This window comes from Hyalella azteca, unplaced genomic scaffold (genome assembly GCF_000764305.2).
Source record: "Hyalella azteca isolate HAZT.00-mixed unplaced genomic scaffold, Hazt_2.0.2 contig8353, whole genome shotgun sequence".
NCBI lineage: Eukaryota > Metazoa > Arthropoda > Malacostraca > Amphipoda > Hyalellidae > Hyalella > Hyalella azteca.
The window spans coordinates 130,602-151,290 of NW_025938450.1; the positions used below are offsets into that span (position 1 = coordinate 130,602).

A 20,689-nucleotide genomic window follows, 5' to 3' on the forward strand; every position below is an offset into this window, starting at 1 on the left:
ACTCGTAATATATTGAGTTTCCAGACAATGATTAATTGTACAGAGGAGCTATTAAACCGCGGACGTTCGTTATACGATTTGTATCGGGCGGGATATTAACAAAATTTTAAGGGGAAACGCTCAGAAGTCAAGGGTAAAATTTGTAATTTTTAAGGACACGAGAACCAGAAATAAGAACTTGCGGCTAAGAAATTGTAATCCAGTAGGTGAAAATTCTACATGCATCCTTTTTTTCCGCATGTAAATGCAATCTTGAAGCAAGGCTCATCGATTCAGAATTACCGGCTCACCTCCAGTCTAGTAGTGCATTGAATAAGAAAAGTGATATCGTGATATTTTATCCCATCAAAATATAGCATAATCTCTCGGAACTTGCGAAGCCATCAGCAATATTCGTCGTAGTATGGCCGTAACTGTGCCAGAGTGATATCACTATTCCTGAAGGCTTCGTACAAGTATCTCTTTTTAGGTTGCGCTTGTCGGTAATTAAGACGAGATGTTTCTATCGTAAGTGGAGCATCTTGTGATCGCTCGATCAAGTCGCGCCAAACAATCCACTGATCGTAGGAGCAACCAAGCGAACAAAGTTCTGAAAAATCTCCCGCAGTGCACAGCTTTCGCAGAACAGAGTTTTATGCTCGATGGGACTGGGATTTTTCTTGCATTCGTATCGACTGTAACCTGGTTCTTTTATGTGGATGGATAGAAATAAGGAATATTTTTTATAGACTCCAGACTGATGATGTGCTGAACGCCAGGTGAGCGTCGGTGGCGTTTATTCTCTTCCTCCTTTCACTGACAACAGCGCGCCGCCCGACCGTGACTTGTACGTCACCCGTGCACACATCTTCTGGGCTTGCCTAATGATTTTATAAGTTTAATATCTCTTCAAGTCAATTTGTGCATGTAACAGATTAAACTTTCTTTTGCTGCCAGTACACCAGTCGGCAAATGCTGTATTTAGTTTTGGTCATTTATTCAAAATTCAAAATATTTTGGTAAATGTATAATGAATTTTGCCTGCGTAATATTACCATGAGCCGTATCTGCTTTGTGGAAATAGTATGGAATTATTAATTAAAAACGCCCGAGTTTTTGACTTCTTAATAATAATCTATCAATTGAAATATCGCGGCTATCAGTTCATCGAAGTTACTTAATGGATGAAACTAATTTATAGTTTTTGAAAGCTATATTAATAATTCCGAAAAGCAAAGGGCAAAATGGGGTTTCTAATTAATTTTTAGTTTAATAGTTACGCTATTATTATCTATAGTCAGATGACATTAAAATCAAGCCTTATGTTTAAAATCATTGGAATTAAAGTTAAATTATGTAGAACATATTTCAAGTGACTAGATTCTCTAACCGGTTAATCTAAAAGTATAGTGACCTTATTAGCAATCAAATTTCATTTAAAGGATTGAATGCCAACCGTTAAGGGTTTGTTTCGAGTGATAACACTTAATTATAGTGGAGTCTTTGTACAGCGCGGCAAAGCCTTTGAGTTCTTATTAGTTCACGTGTCATTACAGGTATGGAGAATGACGAGAAATTTACGCTTACCATTTCGATTTTCAAACTTGTTGAGTAAACTTGGTATCAAGTGTATAGTAATTAGGAACACTTTTCTATCCGCGCCTAGAATCCGGGAAACGTCTCCAAGTCTACAGTGAGACGTCTCCAGTCCGATAGGAGACGTACAATTAATTTAAAGAATTTCTCCCGACACTCTCTCCAGCTGAGCCACTAGGGGATATGTGGGTCAGCGTTATTAGAATGACAAGTGTTCGTCTTGTAATGGTCTTAACTACTAAACACTCCTGGGACAAACTACGCACGCATTGCTCCTATATACACGAACACACGCTGTGCCTGGGTGCTTGGAACGTCTTTCGTTGCGAACGGTCGTGCGTTTATGCTTGTAAAGCCGTTACGAACGGTCGTACGTGCATTTTTATTATATTCTCTACGATAAGCTTGATTTTAAGACCAATGACATTCTGTAAGAACTTGTATTATAATAAATAATGAACCGGAGCCTCAGAATGAAATAGAAGGATGCACTCGTGACGCCCAAAACAAACGTACGATTTATAGTCACGATTACTGGCATCGACATTTTTAGCTGTTTTCTACGCTGTATACTCGCTTCAGTAAAAAAACACCGATTTCTTTTGAATCTTTCAAATAAGAATTTTATTTGTGCTTTCAGTATTGTGCCAGTTTTTCACCGATATCACCTTATCAAAGTTGAAGCTCTAAAGAAAATTTAAGTAATTTGAGAAACTCTTGAAATTCCATTCAAACATGATTTTCATTGTCTTTTTTGCAGTGAATTGGTGATTAGAAGGATATAGGGAGCCGTGCGTAATTTAGTATTTTTATGTCGAGCCCATTGAGTTCAAATCGCCCAATTTTATTGTTAGTGTAAGCATAAGTTATAGAAGTTAGTTGTTGGTATAAGTAGCAACTTTCTCTCTCTCTCTCTCTCTTTATAAACCTTGTGTATATTTTTACCAATATTTGGGGTGGAGAAGTTATATACTGAAATATATTGGACAGGGGCTTAAAATATGTTCCAATTTTCCGTCAATACTTCGCAAATTTTTCAGGTGTGGAAACTCAAGCTAGCTTCCTAGTGTAGTAGTGAATAGTTTCCCTGCAATAAATAGTTAAATATTTTGAATTTCAACACTTGGTCTGTTAATTTCTGAGGAACTAAAATTTGATGATTCGTTTTTGATTACAATCTAGATTCTTTTTCCCCTAATCGTAATGAACAAAATCATAGAAGCTGCTGACAATTTAAGTATAAAAATAAAGTTTATGATATCAAGTTATCAAGTTCATAATATAAAATCATTCTCAGTATTAAGTTTCCATTTGCGGATTAACACATGATGATCATTTATTCTAGTTAGCACACGCGGGAAGAGAGCAATTGCGACGGCTTTCATGGCCATCGAAACTCAAGAGAAAAACAGCCAGGAGCGCTGCTCTCGAACTGAACAACGCGGAGCACTTAAGAAATCTTTCCAAGACTCGTTCTTTCCCAAGAGGATTCTTTCACTTACTTTCTTCTTAGCCAAAGGCAATTGATTACTCTTGAGAGCAGCGTAGCCATAACTACTTTTTTCTTTGCTTTGTGGGAAAGTTATTCACAAAGGAAAACATCTGAACCGCGACGCAGACTTTCTGAAATCATGTTTATCGAAGGAACTGAATATTTGCGTTGCATTTGGGTTTCACCAACATCCTTCACTTTTAAAGCAACAGTTGAGTTTTCATTTAAGGTAATAAGTTAGTTTTTATCGCAATTGCCGTTTGTGATTTTAATTTTTGAAAACCAGAAAAGTTTGAATGACGACTGTCAGCAGTGATGCATGGTGTAACCCGTAACATTTTTCAAAAACCAGTCTCAGTAAATCCGAAATTCTTTATCTTTTGCTGCTACCTATTGCGTAATGCTACTAACACAGCAATCAAAACTGGCCCTTTGCATTGGTATGACGTTCGATATTCAACTAAAAACTTGAGTTCATCAGCTGGTAAAATTCTTTAGAACTGATTAATTGGCTTATTTGTATAATAACTATGAAATTCGTCACTTACAATTTCATTTAGAGCTCGGCAGTTTCTACTTTAATACGATGGAACACGAGGAGCTTTGTTCTATAAGACGCTTGTTCATAGCGCGTCGACTCTCGCCCAGCCCATCGAGTTTCATCCCCGACAAAGACAATGAGAGAAAACACTGCGAATTGCAGTCTATATTCTAAGTCTCGTGATGGAGGCTTATCACAACATCGATGCAAGTGGTGCAGCTCGTCTGAATGTGACGTCTGGCTTTCTCTTGCACTCTCATTAAATAAGAGCCTTAATATCCTTTTAGTTTCTCTTGGCAGTTTTTTTCGGTTTACTGCATATTCGTATGGATTTGATTCATGTGCCCTTTTCACATTTCAAAATAATATTTTCACATTTCAAAAATAATCTAATAATATAATCGAATAATCTACTATAATATCGATCATAATCGTCTTTTTTAATAAGGAATTAGTTTTCTTATATCAAATTAGGCTGAAGTAAGTCATTTACGTGACAATATATAAGTAGTATTCACCACTGTGGTTTAGTTTTGAACGCAGCAGACAGTTGTCAGTGTACTCTCTTTCACATAGAGGAATATTTGTTTACATACAGGTATATTCTGACAAGTACGTTACTTGAAGCCCATTAGGATGGAATTAGCTCTGAAACCTTAAAATAAAAACCAATGCCTTGAAGGCGATTTTTATTTCTCTGTTGCTTCACCAATTTTAACAGATATCGCTCGCACATTCCCATTAGTACATACTCGTACGTCTCTTCAACTCCTTAAACCCATTTTCTTTTGGTTCTCAGGCTCAGCAGTTCGAGGAAGACAACCATGCCGTGGACAGCGCTTCCCTGCCTGCGGAACACAGGAGCGGTGCGGATTTTGGACCAAACTTGATATCTGCCGCGTCAGATAACTGGCCTTTGGCACAGCCTGACATGCCAAGCATAACTAATCTGCAGGTGAACAGATTCTTTTATCATGCTACTAAATATCGTTTGATTCCGTTTTGGATGAACTCAACTTAATTTTTTATTGATGAATATTTTTACTTTTAATGTATGACAGGTAAATGAGAACCCAATCGTTTTTGTGCTGGCTTTAAGTCACGAACACAGAATTAGTAACTTAATTGAGTGATTTTTAACGTCGTTTTAATAATATGTTAATGACTTAAAATAAAAATTTTTATATGTGCTTTTGTGAAATATCCTATCTGGGAACATGATCAATTTCGGCCGAGATAATGCAACTCGAACTATCAACTGACATTGAAATTATTTGCAGGTGCAATGCGACAAGACCTACATGAGAGTCTCAGTCGAGTTCGATCGTCCCTTCCACGGCATGATCTTCAGTAAAGGATACTTCAGGTGAGGCTGCGATGGCGCATTCGGCTTTGAGAGACACCCATCGACGTAACCTCCTTCCTAGTCTTATTTGCTAAACTAATATGGGACGTTTAAACTTTTCTCACCTACCGCTGCCCTGTTTTAAATAGCCACAAATTTCTTGAAACGGACGAGATGGTCATCCAATAACCAAAATGTTTGTGCAGCGAGCTGGCACACGAAGTAATTAAATTGTTCGATTCTAATTTTTCGTCTTCCGTGGCCACCGTGTCACCGCGCGTAAACTAACGTTGACTTCATTACCCGCTGCAGTGACGCGAGCTGCGTACACCTGCGCCCAGGCTCGGGCACGCTGCACGCGCAGTTCGACATCTACCTGAACAGCTGCGGCATGAGCAGCTCATCCAGCGACGGCAACTACGGCCAGCCCACGCCCTCTGGTACCTTCATAGAGAACACCGTCATCATCCAGTACGATCCGCTCGTCCAGGAGGTGAGACTCTGAACAACCCGACACTTTCCAGTGTTTTTGTGTGACAACGAGGCTTGCCGGCCTCATAGAATTTTTTGTATATTAAGTGTTTTATAAAAACATTAACCTATTTTTCATTACATCTTTTGACTTATTGATGAAACTTTTACTCTTTCATTCGTATCGTCTTCTCATCAGAAGTAAATATTTTCAGTGTTTATTCATTAATGGCACAAGCCAAAAAAAATCAATTATATGATATCATATCATGACCTAGAAGTCTTAGAAGGACCAATGACAACAAGTTCATAGGAAACGGTCATTGTCTCGTATGGTGAAGATGGTAGTCATAGCCACTCCACCATGATGACACGGAAAAAGTTAAAATTAGTGCAATCCTCATTTCCAGGTTTGGGATGCTGCCCGCAAGCTGAGATGTACCTGGTACGACTATTACGAAAAATCCGTCACATTCAGGCCATTCCAGGTTAGTAACAGATGCTCTCTCAACCTACACTAGGGATCCGGACATCATTCGAGCGATAAACTTTTGTAGTTTATGTTGACAACACCGTTGAGACAAACATAACTTTGTTTAAATTGGGTATAAATCGCTTAATCCAGAAGTAAAGTGTATTTGTTTAATGTAAGAAATGTTTACTAATTACTAATAATTTTGAAAATAAATCAATAGTGCTTATTGTTAACTAACTTGCAGGTTGACATGCTGAATGCTGTGACCGCCAACTTCCTTGGAGATAACCTGCAATGCTGGATGCAGATCCAGGTCGGCAAAGGCCCTTGGGCGTCAGAAGTTTCAGGTATCGTCAAGATCGGTCAGACCATGACCATGGTGCTCGCTATCAAGGACGATGAGAACAAGTTCGACATGATGGTCCGCAACTGCGTGGCGCACGACGGAAAACGTGCACCAATCCAACTCGTTGATGATCTCGGCTGTGTAACAAGACCTAAAATTATGGGAAGGTTCCAAAAGATAAAGGACTTTGGCTCGTCTGCCTCCGTAGTGTCGTACGCATATTTCCAGGCCTTCAAGTTCCCAGACTCGATGAATGTTCACTTCCAGTGCGTGATCCAAGTGTGTCGTTACAAGTGTCCTGAGCCGCAGTGTGGTGGAGGTATCGCCGGACCAGGATACGCAGCCCCTGGCATCGGTGGTCCTGGATTCGCAGGAGCTGGTGTTGGAGGACACGGATTTTCATCAGGTGGTGGAGGGTTCGGAGGACACTTTGGTGGCGACTCTGGTTTTGGAGACTACGCTTCTGGTTCTGAACATCAGTCTGCAGCTTTGCCTGATCCTAGGACTCCAGGCAGCAAAGCACTTGACCTGCATAAGCCAGAACCTAACAGAGGACCCGCTGCCGACGAAACACCGCGCCCTGTACTTGTCAACACTGAACTCAAACCTGACCCCAAGGCCATTCCTCAGCCGAGCAGAGCGTATCCTGGCGTTAACAGGCAAGGACTTGACAGTTCCTTTGCTGGACGACCTAGATCTGTTAACTTCAACGACGATGAGAATGTCGTAACCGAAGCTGTAGTTGATGATTCTGGAAACGTCAGACACCGAAGATCAGCCGTTGTAAGGATCTACAAGCGAGCCGCTCAGGAGATGACTGACGTGAGCACGGAACGCGTCATCCAAGTTGTTGCACCAGGCGACGTCGCCTTCAACTTGAATTCTGCCAACGAAACTGTAGTGGTCTCCGAGCTACACGCCGACCCCTCCAACATCTGTATGTCGACAGCAGGCTTCGCTGCTGGTCTGATCATGTTGCTGCTCGTGCTCACGGTCGCGTGCTTAGTAGCTTGTTTCTTGTATACTAGGGTCCGTGCGTTCAACTATAAGAACTCGGCAGCCGCACCAGCTTTTATGCCTGGTTTCGAATCTCCCGAATATGTAAAAAGTTCTGCAGCTAAATGAGTACGTAAGCGTTTGATGTATCTTTAAGTTTAATTTCAATTCACAGAAAATTATTCTTGAGAATGGGAATAAAGCCGTCCACTGCCTCGCGCAATGAATTGTAATGATTTTACACTATGTATTCAAATAGTGAATCGGAAATAGAGCCCATGTAGTAGAGTGCAAATTGATCCGAAGATAAGTATTCCCAAACCGAATTAGTGTAATAGCTACGAGAGTTGTATTTTGACGTTTGAGATGAATATGCATCTATTTTTGGACCAGTAATAAAGAAGCATTATTTCCGTCGTTTATAAGTTTGCGAACGTGAGTCGTCATTGTCGTTAAGCTTCCCTCAACTCAGGAGCTGAGAAACAGCTCCCAGAGGCCCTATGAGCGCCTTCAAATGCAGCTAAACCAAATCAACTATTACAAGCGTCTTTGCTTTTTTATGTCACGTTGAGGAACAAATATTGAGCTCAGTTAAAGTTAAATATGTTTCTATACCACAGGTATGACCCTAGAGCCGCAGAAGGCTAAACTAAAGCGAAACTAACTTTTCCTTTTCATTAACTCATCTCACTAACCTGAATATAGGCATTGCAAATCATCCTCATGTCATCCTCTAATATCTTGCTTCTCTCTAATAAACGTTGTATTCTATTTATTGCTTAGGTTTAAGTCATTGATGAGGGCCCGTTCTCTACGAATAACCTTGTTGCCGCTGTTATCGTAATGTTAAAGCCCTTTTCTATTAGCAGTTCTAAGATATAATGTGACTACCATATCTGTTGCACGACTGTTGCATTTTTATTCGAGGCCAATCTTAGTAAAAAGTTATATTTTTAACCGTGGCGAACCTGTCTCCATGGCAATGAAAACTTTCCCCAACTGAAACGTGAAGGTATAGTTGATGCGACACATGCGTCAGCTCGTTGCTTTTGGATTTTCTAAATTTTGTTAAAGTACCAAACTTCATCTTATGACAACTTTATATGAAATTTAGTCGATCGAATTCTCTTAATTGAGATTAGCATAGAATTATTATGAAAGTCTCTTCTCACTTACAAGAAATTTCTGTCCTATTTACGCAAGATTTTCCAGATGTCATTCATAAGTAAGCCGACACTGACCACACCCAGCTGGCGTTGATGAAAGGCGAAAACTCTCTGGTTAACGTGTAAATAAGAGATCAGATATCGTTCAGTCCAGAGGTATTTATTTGTAAATCTATTGAAATGAATGAATTACAAAATCATTTTTTTGGGCTCGTATCCTTGACCTCCCACACCTAAGACATGCTGAAGAGATAATAACTTCTGCTATGTAGAAAAAACTTATTTCACCGGCTGAATTCCAAGACGATTGTTAACAAGCTAAGAAAATAATTTATCGGTCAACAAGCTGAGAGAAACAGGAACGTCAAATTTTGGAAAATCTAATGGAATATTTGTAACTAATTTTTCAATTATTTACAAAATGTACAAGGCGCTTTGAATCTTTTTAGCTCTCAGACGGGGGAGTTGATGAGGCTGTTTCGGCATGAGACATCTCTGAATATCTCTGCAGTGCGCCTGCAAGCTCCGTCTGTGGAGGGAATCATAGTTAATAGAATAAATCATTCTGCACAATCCGGGATAAACACACTCCTTCAATGACTTGAGAAACGATGTATGTAATTAATGTTTAGGCAAATGCAGAATATTTTAATGTAAAACATTTGCCGAGTTAAGTGAAAGTACGAACAAGAAATTAATATACTCCAACTAAAATCAACACGACCTCATGAATACTTCAATGACAACTGAATTATTGCGTGCGTAAGTTTGAGACATGATCAAGACAACCGTGTTGTCCGTTTACAACTAAAAAAAAGAAACGTTCTAGGCTAAAGTATATAAATTGAACAAGTTAAACTGCACAAGAGAACCCAATACAATAACCGGAAGCTCAGTCTGCCGACAGACGGAAACGGCATTTAAAAACGTACAAATGCATCGATTAAATTGACAGTATTAAATCATACTCAGAGGAATCAAAGTGTTTCGCACGTGCAACATGATATGTTGCATATACGCAAATGCAAGTGCAAATGATACAGAATATACAGAGTTTTGCAAAAACCTGCTTTTTTAGCTACCAATAACATGAAATTGACAATTTACAGAGAAATAACCTTTGGTTATATATTTCCTATTCCTCAAGTCATCCAAGCAGGATTTGAGACATAAATGATCACTTTAATTTAGGCCCAATCTGTTGAATTAGCTGATTGTTATGGCAATCAGCTGCAAAGATTGTCTGTAAATCAAGTGAGCGCTGTACCTGCTGGGCGTTGAGCTGACGGGTCAGAGTCTGCTGCTGAGAAGTCAGGGTCTGAAGCAGGGTTGCATGCATAAGCGGCAGGGACGGGAGCTCGGCGGCTCGTTTCAGGTCTGCCACAGAGAGGATCCGATCCTCTACCACCACTCCCAGTATCGTTAAAAAGGGCAGTTGGCGCTCCAGCTTCAACAACTGCCCAGTAGAAGGTAAATTTAGAATAATGGCACCGAAATGACGCTTAGATTACAGATACTTGGATGCAGCCTTTGCTCAACTGTCAACAACGCCTTAGATTCTTGGATTGATGAATTTTAGAATTAATTATTGATATGCATTATCACATTGCTGCCAGGTCAACAACTGCAACAACAATGTGATATAATTCTGAAGTAAAAAAAACTGACGTTAATGATCGAACAAACTAGTTTTATAAGAACACAGTTCCTACCTATATATAGTTATTTCAACACTATATGAATGGTCAAGCATCTATTATGCCTAATCTTCAGCTTTTTCAGTATCACAAAATGTATGGAAGAATTGGAATAGTAACATTCATTTGCATATCAGTGCACATTCCTAAGATAATACGTTGAAAATATTGCAGGCCTGCGCAAATATGAAGATACTTGAATAAACAACTTGTATTTCTGAAACTGTTATGTGCAGGGTTGGCGATTTTTTTTATTTTTTTAAAAAAATCAAATAAATAAAAAAAATCATGAAAAAATAAAAAAAATCATTGATTTTTGATTTGATTTGAAGACAAAAAAGGTGAAAAAATCAAAAAAATCAAATAAATCAAAAAAATCATGAAAAAATCAAAAAAATCTTTGATTTTTGATTTTTTTTAATTTTTTCACCTTTTTTGTCTTTTTGAAGTGTTGTTTTTTATGTTGAAATTAGCCTACTGACAATAACAGTACCTATGTGGATCATAATGGATGGCTAAAAAGGGCACTTATTGCCTTCAATAATGGCCAACAGGCCAAGGTTTTGTTTACCACTTAGGGATTTTTGGGTAAACAATTATTGATAAGTCTATTCATTAGCTTTGTAAAGTTTATATGGAGCAAGGTAATGGAGCTAAATATTGACCATTTAACTGGCTTCAATATACAAAAACACTTCAGGAATGCAGATCTTCTAAACATTGAAGAGTCACATAACAGATAGGTAGCTGATAGCACAGTGCACAACTGCCGCACCCTGTGTAAGCTAGCTAACACATTTAAATTGTATATTGTAATCAATATATAACAAATAGTCAAATAGCTTTAAAGACTACTTATAGCCTTATAAGAATTAGCTAAGCTGCTAGCTACGTACAACGTATTGTACTCTTGATGCCTCTGTACCAAAAACATTCCATTTATTGGGACCTAATACAAACTAAAGGCAACAAGTTTATATACCAATTTGTCATTCATAGTACATTTATACTATACCATGAATAACAATACCTCAATATAAATTAAAGACTGCCACTCAATATTTTTAAATATATGAAAAAATCAAAAAAATCAAATAAATCGGAAAAATCATGATTTTTTATAAAAAAAATCATGTGATTTAATCACATGATTTAATCATTTTGATTTAATCATTGCCAACCCTGGTTATGTGTCTCAGGTTTGTAATTTAAATGGAACAAAAATAACATATTTTACAGTGTAAAACCTTATATACTGAATTTAAAATTTTGATTATTAGGTAATGAATTTTTTTGGCAATATTTGTTGCTCCAAAGAATAGTTTGCAATCTAAATTTTAGAATTTTAAGTAAGAGAAACTTTTTTAAACAAAGTCATTAGTGCAAATTTTCAATGATATCGAAATATTTTGTGAAAAGTGAAAATAATTATGAACTTGAATGAAGGAATAAAATTTTAACTGTGTAAAATATTATATTCAACATAAAGGAAAGAAATATAATTTTTAAATTGGAAGAAACTATTTCAACATACAACTCTTAGCTTACAGAGAAATAAGTACCAACTTGAGATAGAAAAAGAATTTCACCTTGTCCGCTTGTTGGCAGCATCTATATCAATGATGGACAAACATGGATTGATGGGCAACATGATTTGACACATACCTTGCTGAAGTCTTTATCATAGCAGACAATGTTGATGCTGAACATCACATACAGGTGCAGCAAGCTCTCATACTTTGTTCCTGTGAAGGCCAATTTAGCAATCTGAGAAAATGAACAGGAAATTAAACAATGAAAATTTCTTCAACTTCACAAAATACAGTATATGAAAAAGCCTATTTGATGGAATTCAGCTGAAAAATGTTTTTACTCATCAGAAATGAAGAGGAAGACCAAAATTTTTGTACCTAAGATCAACACTAACGACAAAACCAGGCATTCCAAACATCCATGCAGGACAAATTATTTGAATTCCTTTAATCCTAAAGGGAAAATTTGCCATGAATAGTGAAATACTTCCTAGGAATTATTGTTGTCATTATTCAAGGAACTTAAGTAACTGCAAATTTGTTCATTAAAATTATTCATTTTGTTCTACCATCAATAGTATGTAAAAATAGAATTTCTAGCATCTATTTTGTCACAAGAAAAAAAGTTATGAGGAACACAGTTTTCTAGTTAATATTTCTTGTAACTATATAATAATAAGTTTCTGTTGAAACTTATCATCAATATTACTAAAATTTATAATTACAAATTATATTGTACCTGGGCAGCAGACATAACTTACATTTTCATTGTGGAAGAGATACTTCATGTTATTCCTGTGCAGCAAGACTCGCTGCTCGAAAAGTTCCTCAGCAGTGCACGGATGCATGTGACCCACAACAAACATCTGACCAGCTTTCACCTCCTCCAAAAACTCACGAGCCAAAATTTTTTCAAAAGGATTATCCTGGAAAATGATAAAAGATCTAACAATAACTAAACAAACATAAATAACAGCAGTTTTCAACCCACAAACTTCATTAATTTATTATAGGTCAATCTTTGTTGGCAACAATTAAATAAATTTTTTATACTAATAATTTTTCAAATAAATTTAGCAGATTTATTGCCATTTGTACCTGAAGTCCTGAATTTTGATAAAATGTACTCAAATCGACCGTGGCAACTTCAGCTATGAGTAGATAGGTAAACTAGGTATAGATACATCATTATTTCAAGAAGGTTACAGTATACTACAAAATTAAACATTCTGTAACAATAAAAATTGAAGCAAAGGATTACACTCACCTCCTCCTTTTTAACATATTTGGCCTTAACAGCATTGATACAAGTTTCCGATGCAGGTAAACCAGCTAGTGGATAATTGTATTTTTCATACGTTAACTCAATAGCCAGAGCTCTTGCTTTATGAGGAATTTTTGCTCTCTTTATGCCAAGTGGACGTCTCCACCTCACAGACTGAACCATAGGTGTATTAAGGTCAAGATGAAACTGATTTTGAAAACTGTATACTTTTTCTAAAATTGGCAGAGATGATGCATTGGTAGATTGAAATGAAGCACAGTGATACCATCTCTCAAGCAAAAGGCTGCTGCTCCTAAAAATATTTGATAATCTAAGCTTAGACTGCAACATTGTCAGCACCAGTTATAAAATTTGTAGAACCTTTTCAGACCTGAAATTTAAAAATAATTAATAAATGGATTAATAGATTAAATCCCAAAAATGCACACTAGTCACTACAATGTACCAAACATTGCCATGTAATGTAAATGTCATGTTTACCTAACCTTTGACATTTATATAACAAATTATTTAAAAATTTAAATAATTTATGTATAGGTATTTTGTTTAAAAATTATACAATCAAACGGTGTATTAATCCTTTCACGGGCAAGTTACCATATATGGTCACTTGAAATCGCTTCACATAGAGATCCATCACAGCTTCCTGTTTGTTTTTGAGGTGTCTTTATAATGCCTCAGTCAATCACTAATTATCTGACCATTGTTCTATCCATAGCCCCACCACCTGCAATGCCCAAACATTAAAATACCATATAAGCATTTAAATAAAAGTTTTGACTTGATGAAATCAATGCTCTTTCCGCATTTGTTTTTAAAAGGCAGAATTATCAATATACCGTCAAACGGGGTAAAAAGTGACTGGCGGGGTAAATAGGGACGCGCATCCCACATTTCATAGAAATGTTGTAGCAGAACTAAAAATATATATATATATATCGCAATATATAAATATTTCAGGACTAAAAATAGTGGCGTAAACTTCAACATTTTTACTATCTATTATGTACAAAGCTAGTCAAGAAATCAAACATTTACTACCTATCTCTAAAAAATCGCTGAAAAAAGTGTGAAAAGTGCAATTTTGGAAAAGTAACCTCTGCTAAGTTCTGGAGCAAAAAAATATTCACCATATTAAAAAATTTTACTTACATAAATGTTGCACCCATGTGTCAGCTTGAAAACGTAATTGACAGATTTTGCCTATCTCATTAAAAAAAAATGGCAGCCATTTCCCCGCGACAGGGTATAAACGGACACCCCTCACGGGTAGTTAGGGACACCCTTAAAAATGCATTCACAGTAGAACCTCAGTTAGCAAAGGCTCCAGTTAACAAAAGCATTGATTAACAACAACGAATTTTGATTACATTTAACTCGCTTGGTGAAAAAAAATTCACTTAACAAAAAAATTTGTGCATCATCGGTCATCGCAAATATGTACATAGAATGCTATCTATAGAATTGTGCACCAGGCATCATAGAATGAAAAGTAATTGACCTAAACTAAGATTTATTTCTTCAAAACATATGATGGTTGTCACAAAAACATTATTTTCTGTTTCAGATATGTTTTTCATGATCTTTTTTGTTATAGTGAAATCACTAGACTTGATTAAAATTGTGCAAAATTACAAACCATCTTGTAAGCTTACAGATACAGAAGAAATGCTACATGGCTGCTGATATGGAGCTTGCAGTGGACAAGGTCGTTGTCAATGCTCAATCGCCTGTTCATGGATATGGTACTATCGCATCAATAATATGGTAATTAATGTATATGGTAATATATCAATAAAGGAAAAACAAGTAGAAATCACAGAAAATTTCATATATTCTACCTCTACATTATCTACAATGAAAGAGGAGGACTTCAGAGTACTGTTAGTAATGTATGAGTACACTCTGCATGCAGTTTTAAAATCAAGTTTTATTGCAAGTGTCCCAAGTAGCCCTGTTCAACAGGGCTACTCGGGACACTCTTTTCTTGCTTCTGGCACCTTACGAATAGCATATGGAATATTTTTGAAGATGCCATTTGATAGCCCTCGCAAAGAGCTATAAAATGAGCCTAAACTTGTTTATGAAATGTTTCATGGTAAGAAGTTATGAATGAAAAACGTTCAAAATCGTCCCGAGTAGCCCAGGTTGACGGTACCCTTAATCAGGGCTGGAAAAGTCCTATTTTTGTCTGAAATTTCACGGCTCTAATATCATATAATTTCAGTAGGTATGAAATCTCGTGGCTCGAATGTCATAAATTTTTGTTTGATTGAAAAATCGTAGTTTGCACTTTGCAAACATGTCATTTCATATAATTTTCAACTTGGACAATCCGCATTGCTTTATTGTTCCCACCAAAATATCCTGCAGAAAAAACATAAACATCGTAATGTAAATTGTAAACAAATCAACTAAACGTTTTGTTGAAGATCACATATAGTTGCGGTCATGTCAAGGCAGTCAGACTGCATTAACACGTGCTCAACTTATAGTAAAGACAAATTTTATTGTTGCCGTTTGACTGTTTTAGGGTAAAATTAGAGATTTGGGGTAACATGTGCATGGATTTTGTAAATAAATTCGCGCCTCATAAATGGCTTTTCATGGTCAAGATATGGAATTCACATTTAATTTCACGGCTCGGTGAAACTGAAATGGAATCAAGGCTTGAAGAAATGGAATCACTGCTGGCAAATCCATAAAACCACGGCATGAAAAATTTAGTCACAGCTTGCCAAGTAGATAATATATTCCATGCCTGACCTTAATAACTTCTTACCATGAAATATTTCATAAACAAGTTTGGGCTCATTTTAAAGGATTTGTAAATTGCAAGGGTTATTGTATGACATCTCCGAAAAATTTCATATATATATATAGTATACTATTTGTAAGATGCCAGATGCAAAATAAAAGCCTCCTGAAGTTACCTGAACCAACCCAGGGAATGGGTCAATGGGGTAATAAGGGACACTTGAAATAAAACTCAATTTTAAAACAATTGAAGCATGCATGATGCAGAGTGTGCTCATCCATTACTGCCACTGTGCAGAGAGTGGATGAATATTGCAAGATCTTTGGCGACGCTTCAGTAGCAAAATTTATTCCTTCAGAAGATCTTGCCGACACATTTAGATTGAAATTCTTTCATTTAATATATTTGTCAGTCTTCGGCCAATTATTTAAAAAAAATAAGGTTTCCAGTATGTTGGATTGATCAGTATGCAGTGAAGCTTGTCCGGAAATCAGTTGCAATGAGTTCCCAGCAAAAAAAATGTAAACATCAAGTTTACGGTTACGTAGTTGTGGTCACATTAGAGTGGTCAGATTGCATTATCACATGTTCAGTTGACACTTGCTGTACAATTGGACTGTTTTTAGGGTAAAATTAGCTATTTGGGGTTGTTGTTGTTGGTTGCGACTGTCACGCACGCCGGGGGGGAGGCTCTGGTGGCGGGCGGGGGGCCGGAACCGGAAGAGGATAGAGGTGGGCGAAGGCAGGGAGGGTGGCTAGGAAAGCCGCTACCTCCACGTGGCTGTCTCACAGTGAGGAGACGCTGAGAGACGTGGGGAAGGCGGGGCAGACGAAGAGGTGCTGAACGGATTGGAGGGGGTCCCCGCATTCCGGGCAGGCGGAGCTAGGGGAGCGTCCGATCCTGGCGGAATAGGACACCAGGGAGCTGCAGTATCCTGAGCAGAGCTGGGATAACGCTGAGCGGTAGGGGCGAGGGAGAGAGGTCTCCGCTGAAGCAATCGGCGGCAGCGGGGCAGCAAGGACAGCGTTTATGGCGGCAGTCGCCGCCACGCGGGAGGTGATCTCCCTGCGGAGAGACCGCTTGGCTTCTCCGTATGTCCCGGCAGGCAGGATACCATTAGTCAAGAGTGGTGTGACAAGATGGCCGAACTTTGACTGTATCGAGGCTTTCATAGGGCGGTCACCCAGAGGGGCAGAAACCATGTGAAAGGAGGCGTGGGAGGACTGGAGGGCGCTGGCGAGGAACTGGGCGCAGGCCAGGTCCAGGTGCTCGGGCAAAGGGAGGACGCCGGTCTCCTGGTGCAGATGGGAGATGGGGGCCATTTTGAGGCAGCCGGTGGCTAGTCTCAATGCGGTATTCTGTATAGTCTGCAGGCTGGCAACTGCTGTGCGGGTGGCAACAGGGTACCAGATGGGGGCCGCGTAGTTGAGAATTGGGCGCGTGATGGTACGGTAGGTGGCAACTATGTCCTCCTTGGAGAAGCCCCAGTTGGTGCCAGCAAGGGCTTTTAGTATGCGAAGAGAACCCGCCGCTTTCGTGGCAATGGCTCTTGCATGCGGGGAGAAAGTGAAGTGTGTATCCCAGGTGACGCCTAGGATTTGGGGGGTTTTGTCCAGTGGGATGATGCCATTGCAGATGGTGGCAGCTGGGTGGTAACGGGATTGGTGCGTATCTGGGGTGAAGAGCGTGACCGAGGACTTGCCAGGAGCCACGGCCAGTTTCTTGACTGCCAACCAGTCGGAGGCGTTACGAAGGAGCGAGGCAAGCTCGGCCTCCGCATCGTCGAGTCTCGGGGACGACACGAAGATGGCAAGGTCGTCCGCGTATGAGGCAATATTGGTGGTAGGTACTGGGATGTCTGAAATGAAGTGATTAAAGAGGGCTGGCGAGATCACCAAGCCCTGGGGAACGCCTGAGTGGATAGCTCTGCAAGGCGATTGGGTCCGGAGATAGAGGCAGGATGCCTGCCTGCCTCGGAGGTAGCAGCACAGCCATCGGACCAGGTTGTGATTTAGGTCAGAGGCCGCGATCATGCTCAGGAGGGGGTGGTCGACACTGTTGAATGCCTTCGAGAGGTCGACCGCCACGGCGACTGTGCCGGCTGGAGGGCGCCGCGAGTTGAAGCCCGTCGTGATCTGGTGCACGAGCGGGAGGAGGGCGGTGACAGTGGAGTGTCCCGGCTTGAAACCATGCTGCGAGGGGACGGTGGTGAGAGAGCCCGAGATGTAAGGGAGCACAAGTCGCTCTAGGATCTTGGCTGCAGGGCAGAGGAGGGAGATAGGGCGGTTGGAAGAGCCCTGGTTACCGGGTTTGCCCGGTTTGAGGATCGGAATAATTATTGAATTTTTCCAAATGGATGGGATAGAGGCTGTGGCGACGGAGATATTAAAAATGCGGGTGAGGAATTGGATACCGCGTGGTCTGAGGTGCTTAAAATGCAGGACCGTGAGCCCGTCCGGGCCTCGCGTGGAGGACTGGGGGCATGGCAGACCGTCTGCACGTAGGGCAGATCCAATCTTCGGTGTAAAGTCTGATGTAGCGCAGGCCGGAACATCGCTTATGGATATAAGACCGCACCAGGAGCACCAGAACGAGTGTCCACTCCACGTGACTGGTAGGGAGCAGACCAAGCAGGGGGGTGTGGGCCAGTGTTGGGGTGTATACCCTGGGCCAGGAGAAGAAGAACGAGCAGGAAGAAGAGATGGGAGGAGAGCAGGGCACAAGGAGCCCTTAGGAAGATAGGCAGCCAAAGATGTGGGTAGGGGGAAGAGGCCGAGGTTCCCCTGCCCTTAGCAGAAAAAGTGAAGGAGCCTCTGTCCGGTAGCGATCCGGGCGGGGGGCCTCTGTGGTTTGGCCTGGCCCACATGAATGCCGGGTAACCAGCCGACGCATAGGCCAGGGTACCCCCACGACAAAGACGCGGCAGAGATCGGGGGTAGCTATTTGGGGGTAACATGTGCATGCAACCTTGTAAATAAGTTTGTGGCTTGAAAATAGTTTTTCATTACTCAGCGTAAATGGCTTTTCATTAAAAATTACCTGGAAACGCATCTTAAAATACCCGGCGATGCTTAGGGCTTAAAAACCCATATATTGGTGACGCTGCATCCACCCTCTGCACCATGGCATTACTGGCAGTACTTTAAAGTCCTTCTCTTATTTTGGCAGGGTGGCAATCTAGGATTAGGGCAAGTCCATGACTCCTTTAGATGCTTTCACAATTTCTCATGCTGTATACCGTAAAATGGGATAACTTAGACCACTTTTTTTTATAAATGATGCCATTTTTTTACTAGCTAAATTAAACTTGAATTGAAATGTGCAAAATACAGGTCTATACTCCAGCTTCACTCACCATAAATTGCTGGCTCCTGCCTCTCATAGTCTTCATGTAATTAAAAAAAAGTGATGGTCTTTGTTACCCCAGCTCTTGGGGTAACTTAGACCGGGTGGTAAAATCAATTATATTTTTGGTAAAATAACTCCAGGTTTTGGTGCATTGTNGTAGTAGAACTCTTCTAGTTACATATGCAAATGACAAACTTGAGGAAAGTGTCATAGTTTGCAAATGGGGGGCACCGCCCCATAATGAGGGAAATGTGACTACCTATCTAATGGCAGCCCTGATGGGGTAATATTGACTGGCTTGGAAATTAACTTAAAATTACCATATATAAGACTCTATAGAGTCTGAAACATGAAGAAAAAACATAAATAGGCTGTCAAACATAAAATATGTTATATATGGTAATTTTATACTAACTTCCAAGCCGGTCTATGTTACCCCGTCGGCGTCAGGGCTGACATTAGGTGGTCTAAGTTACCCCATTTGGGGGGGGTGCCCCCCATTTGCAAACTATGACACTTTCCTAAAATTTGTCATTTGCATATGTAACTAGAAGAGTTCTGCTACAATGCATCAAAACCTGGAGTTATTAAACCAAAAAATAAAAAAATTGGAGGGGGTACTCTGACAGGCTTTAAATAATAGCTTTTTTTCGTGGGTCACATTTTTAATTTTTTAACCTATTAGATATGCAATTTTTTCAAATCTTTCTATTGTGTTATGTAACCTCAGTATTAAGCCTTTAATGCCCATTAACAAAATTTTTCTATGTCAAATAGTTTTTGAGTTGTGGGTTTTTTTTTTTAAACAAAAAGTGGTCTAAGTTACCCCGCTGGTCTAAGTTACCCCATTTCACGGTAGTAATTTTTTTTTAGTGACTGTATACTGTACAGAAAAGAAAACTGAAAACAACTCCTGTAGGCTTTACTGGATTTACTCTGAACTCTGAAGGAGCAAAAATGTAAAAATGACTGCCAATGACAGTCAAGCATCAGCTTGAAGCCTTGAGAGTTGAGGCTTGATGCATGATCCAATCCTGATCATGAAGTCTTTACAAAATTACAATGGCATTATTGGCAGATTTGGATCATTGGATGGTAGGACTAGGTACATAAAATTGAGAATCTGAGCTATCCTATAGGCTATACCTACAACCTAGGTACCTACTTCAAAAGTACAGTTCCTAATGCCAATATGCCATGGCAATGCTTGTCTCAGGCTCTCAGCAAGCATTTTTAATAATGCTAGGTGGCCCAGTGGTTAAGGTTCAGAGTACCAGCCTACCGGCCAGGCGGCCACCAGGGGCAGGAGTAGAGCTCACTCAGCCCAGCTCTCAGAGGACAGATACCGGTTCCATGATCCATCCCAGCTCCGTGCGTCAGGTTCTGTGGTCAGGATCGACAAGGAGAGGGAGGTCAGGTGGTTAAGCACAGCAGAATTGGAGCAGTGAGTTCGAGACCGCAACAAGCTGATTGTTCTGTGATGTTAAGGATCGACGACAGGCCTACAGCCTAATAAACGCTGAAACCGCTATATCATGTATTATATTATTCAAACTTACTATATTCCCTTTTCTTTCTAATTTCTTTCTAATTTATTCTTATAGGAGCACTGGAAGCTAGTCCATAAAGCCCCTTGCCTAAACTGGGTTTAATTGGTACCT

General features: G+C 39.7%; 2 protein-coding genes across 3 annotated transcripts in view; one reads left to right on the top strand and one right to left on the bottom strand.

Annotated features, from left to right (window-relative positions):
- The window catches only part of LOC108682433, a 37,116-nt gene extending 28,503 nt beyond the window's left edge, over positions 1-8,613 (top strand). For both annotated transcript variants that reach the window (XM_018171592.2, XM_018171593.2), the window contains exons 3-7: positions 4,408-4,563; positions 4,889-4,974; positions 5,266-5,446; positions 5,835-5,912; positions 6,144-8,613. In XM_018171592.2, coding sequence (XP_018027081.1) covers positions 4,408-4,563; positions 4,889-4,974; positions 5,266-5,446; positions 5,835-5,912; positions 6,144-7,370 — 1,728 coding nt within the window. In that variant the 3' untranslated portion in view covers positions 7,371-8,613. The remainder of the gene's footprint in view (positions 1-4,407; positions 4,564-4,888; positions 4,975-5,265; positions 5,447-5,834; positions 5,913-6,143) is intronic.
- LOC108682434 (39S ribosomal protein L10, mitochondrial) lies at positions 8,529-13,291 on the bottom strand. The gene is made up of 5 exons (XM_018171594.2): positions 12,904-13,291; positions 12,398-12,562; positions 11,770-11,871; positions 9,675-9,863; positions 8,529-8,936 (listed from the first exon to the last, which is right to left on the bottom strand). Exons 1-5 carry the CDS (start codon positions 13,249-13,251, stop codon positions 8,853-8,855), a joined length of 888 nt encoding a protein of 295 aa, XP_018027083.1. The 5' UTR covers positions 13,252-13,291; the 3' UTR covers positions 8,529-8,852.
- Positions 13,292-20,689: the final 7,398 nt, after the last annotated feature.

Coding starts and splice junctions, on each gene's coding strand:
- LOC108682434 (XM_018171594.2), bottom strand. CDS start 13,251: ATGTTGCAGTCTAAGCTTAGATTATCAAATATTTTTAGGAGCAGCAGC. Junction 12,563..12,903: donor AATATGTTAAAAAGGAGGAG/GTGAGTGTAATC, acceptor ATCATTTTCCAG/GATAATCCTTTTGAAAAAAT. Junction 9,864..11,769: donor ATGATAAAGACTTCAGCAAG/GTATGTGTCAAA, acceptor TCTACTGGGCAG/TTGTTGAAGCTGGAGCGCCA.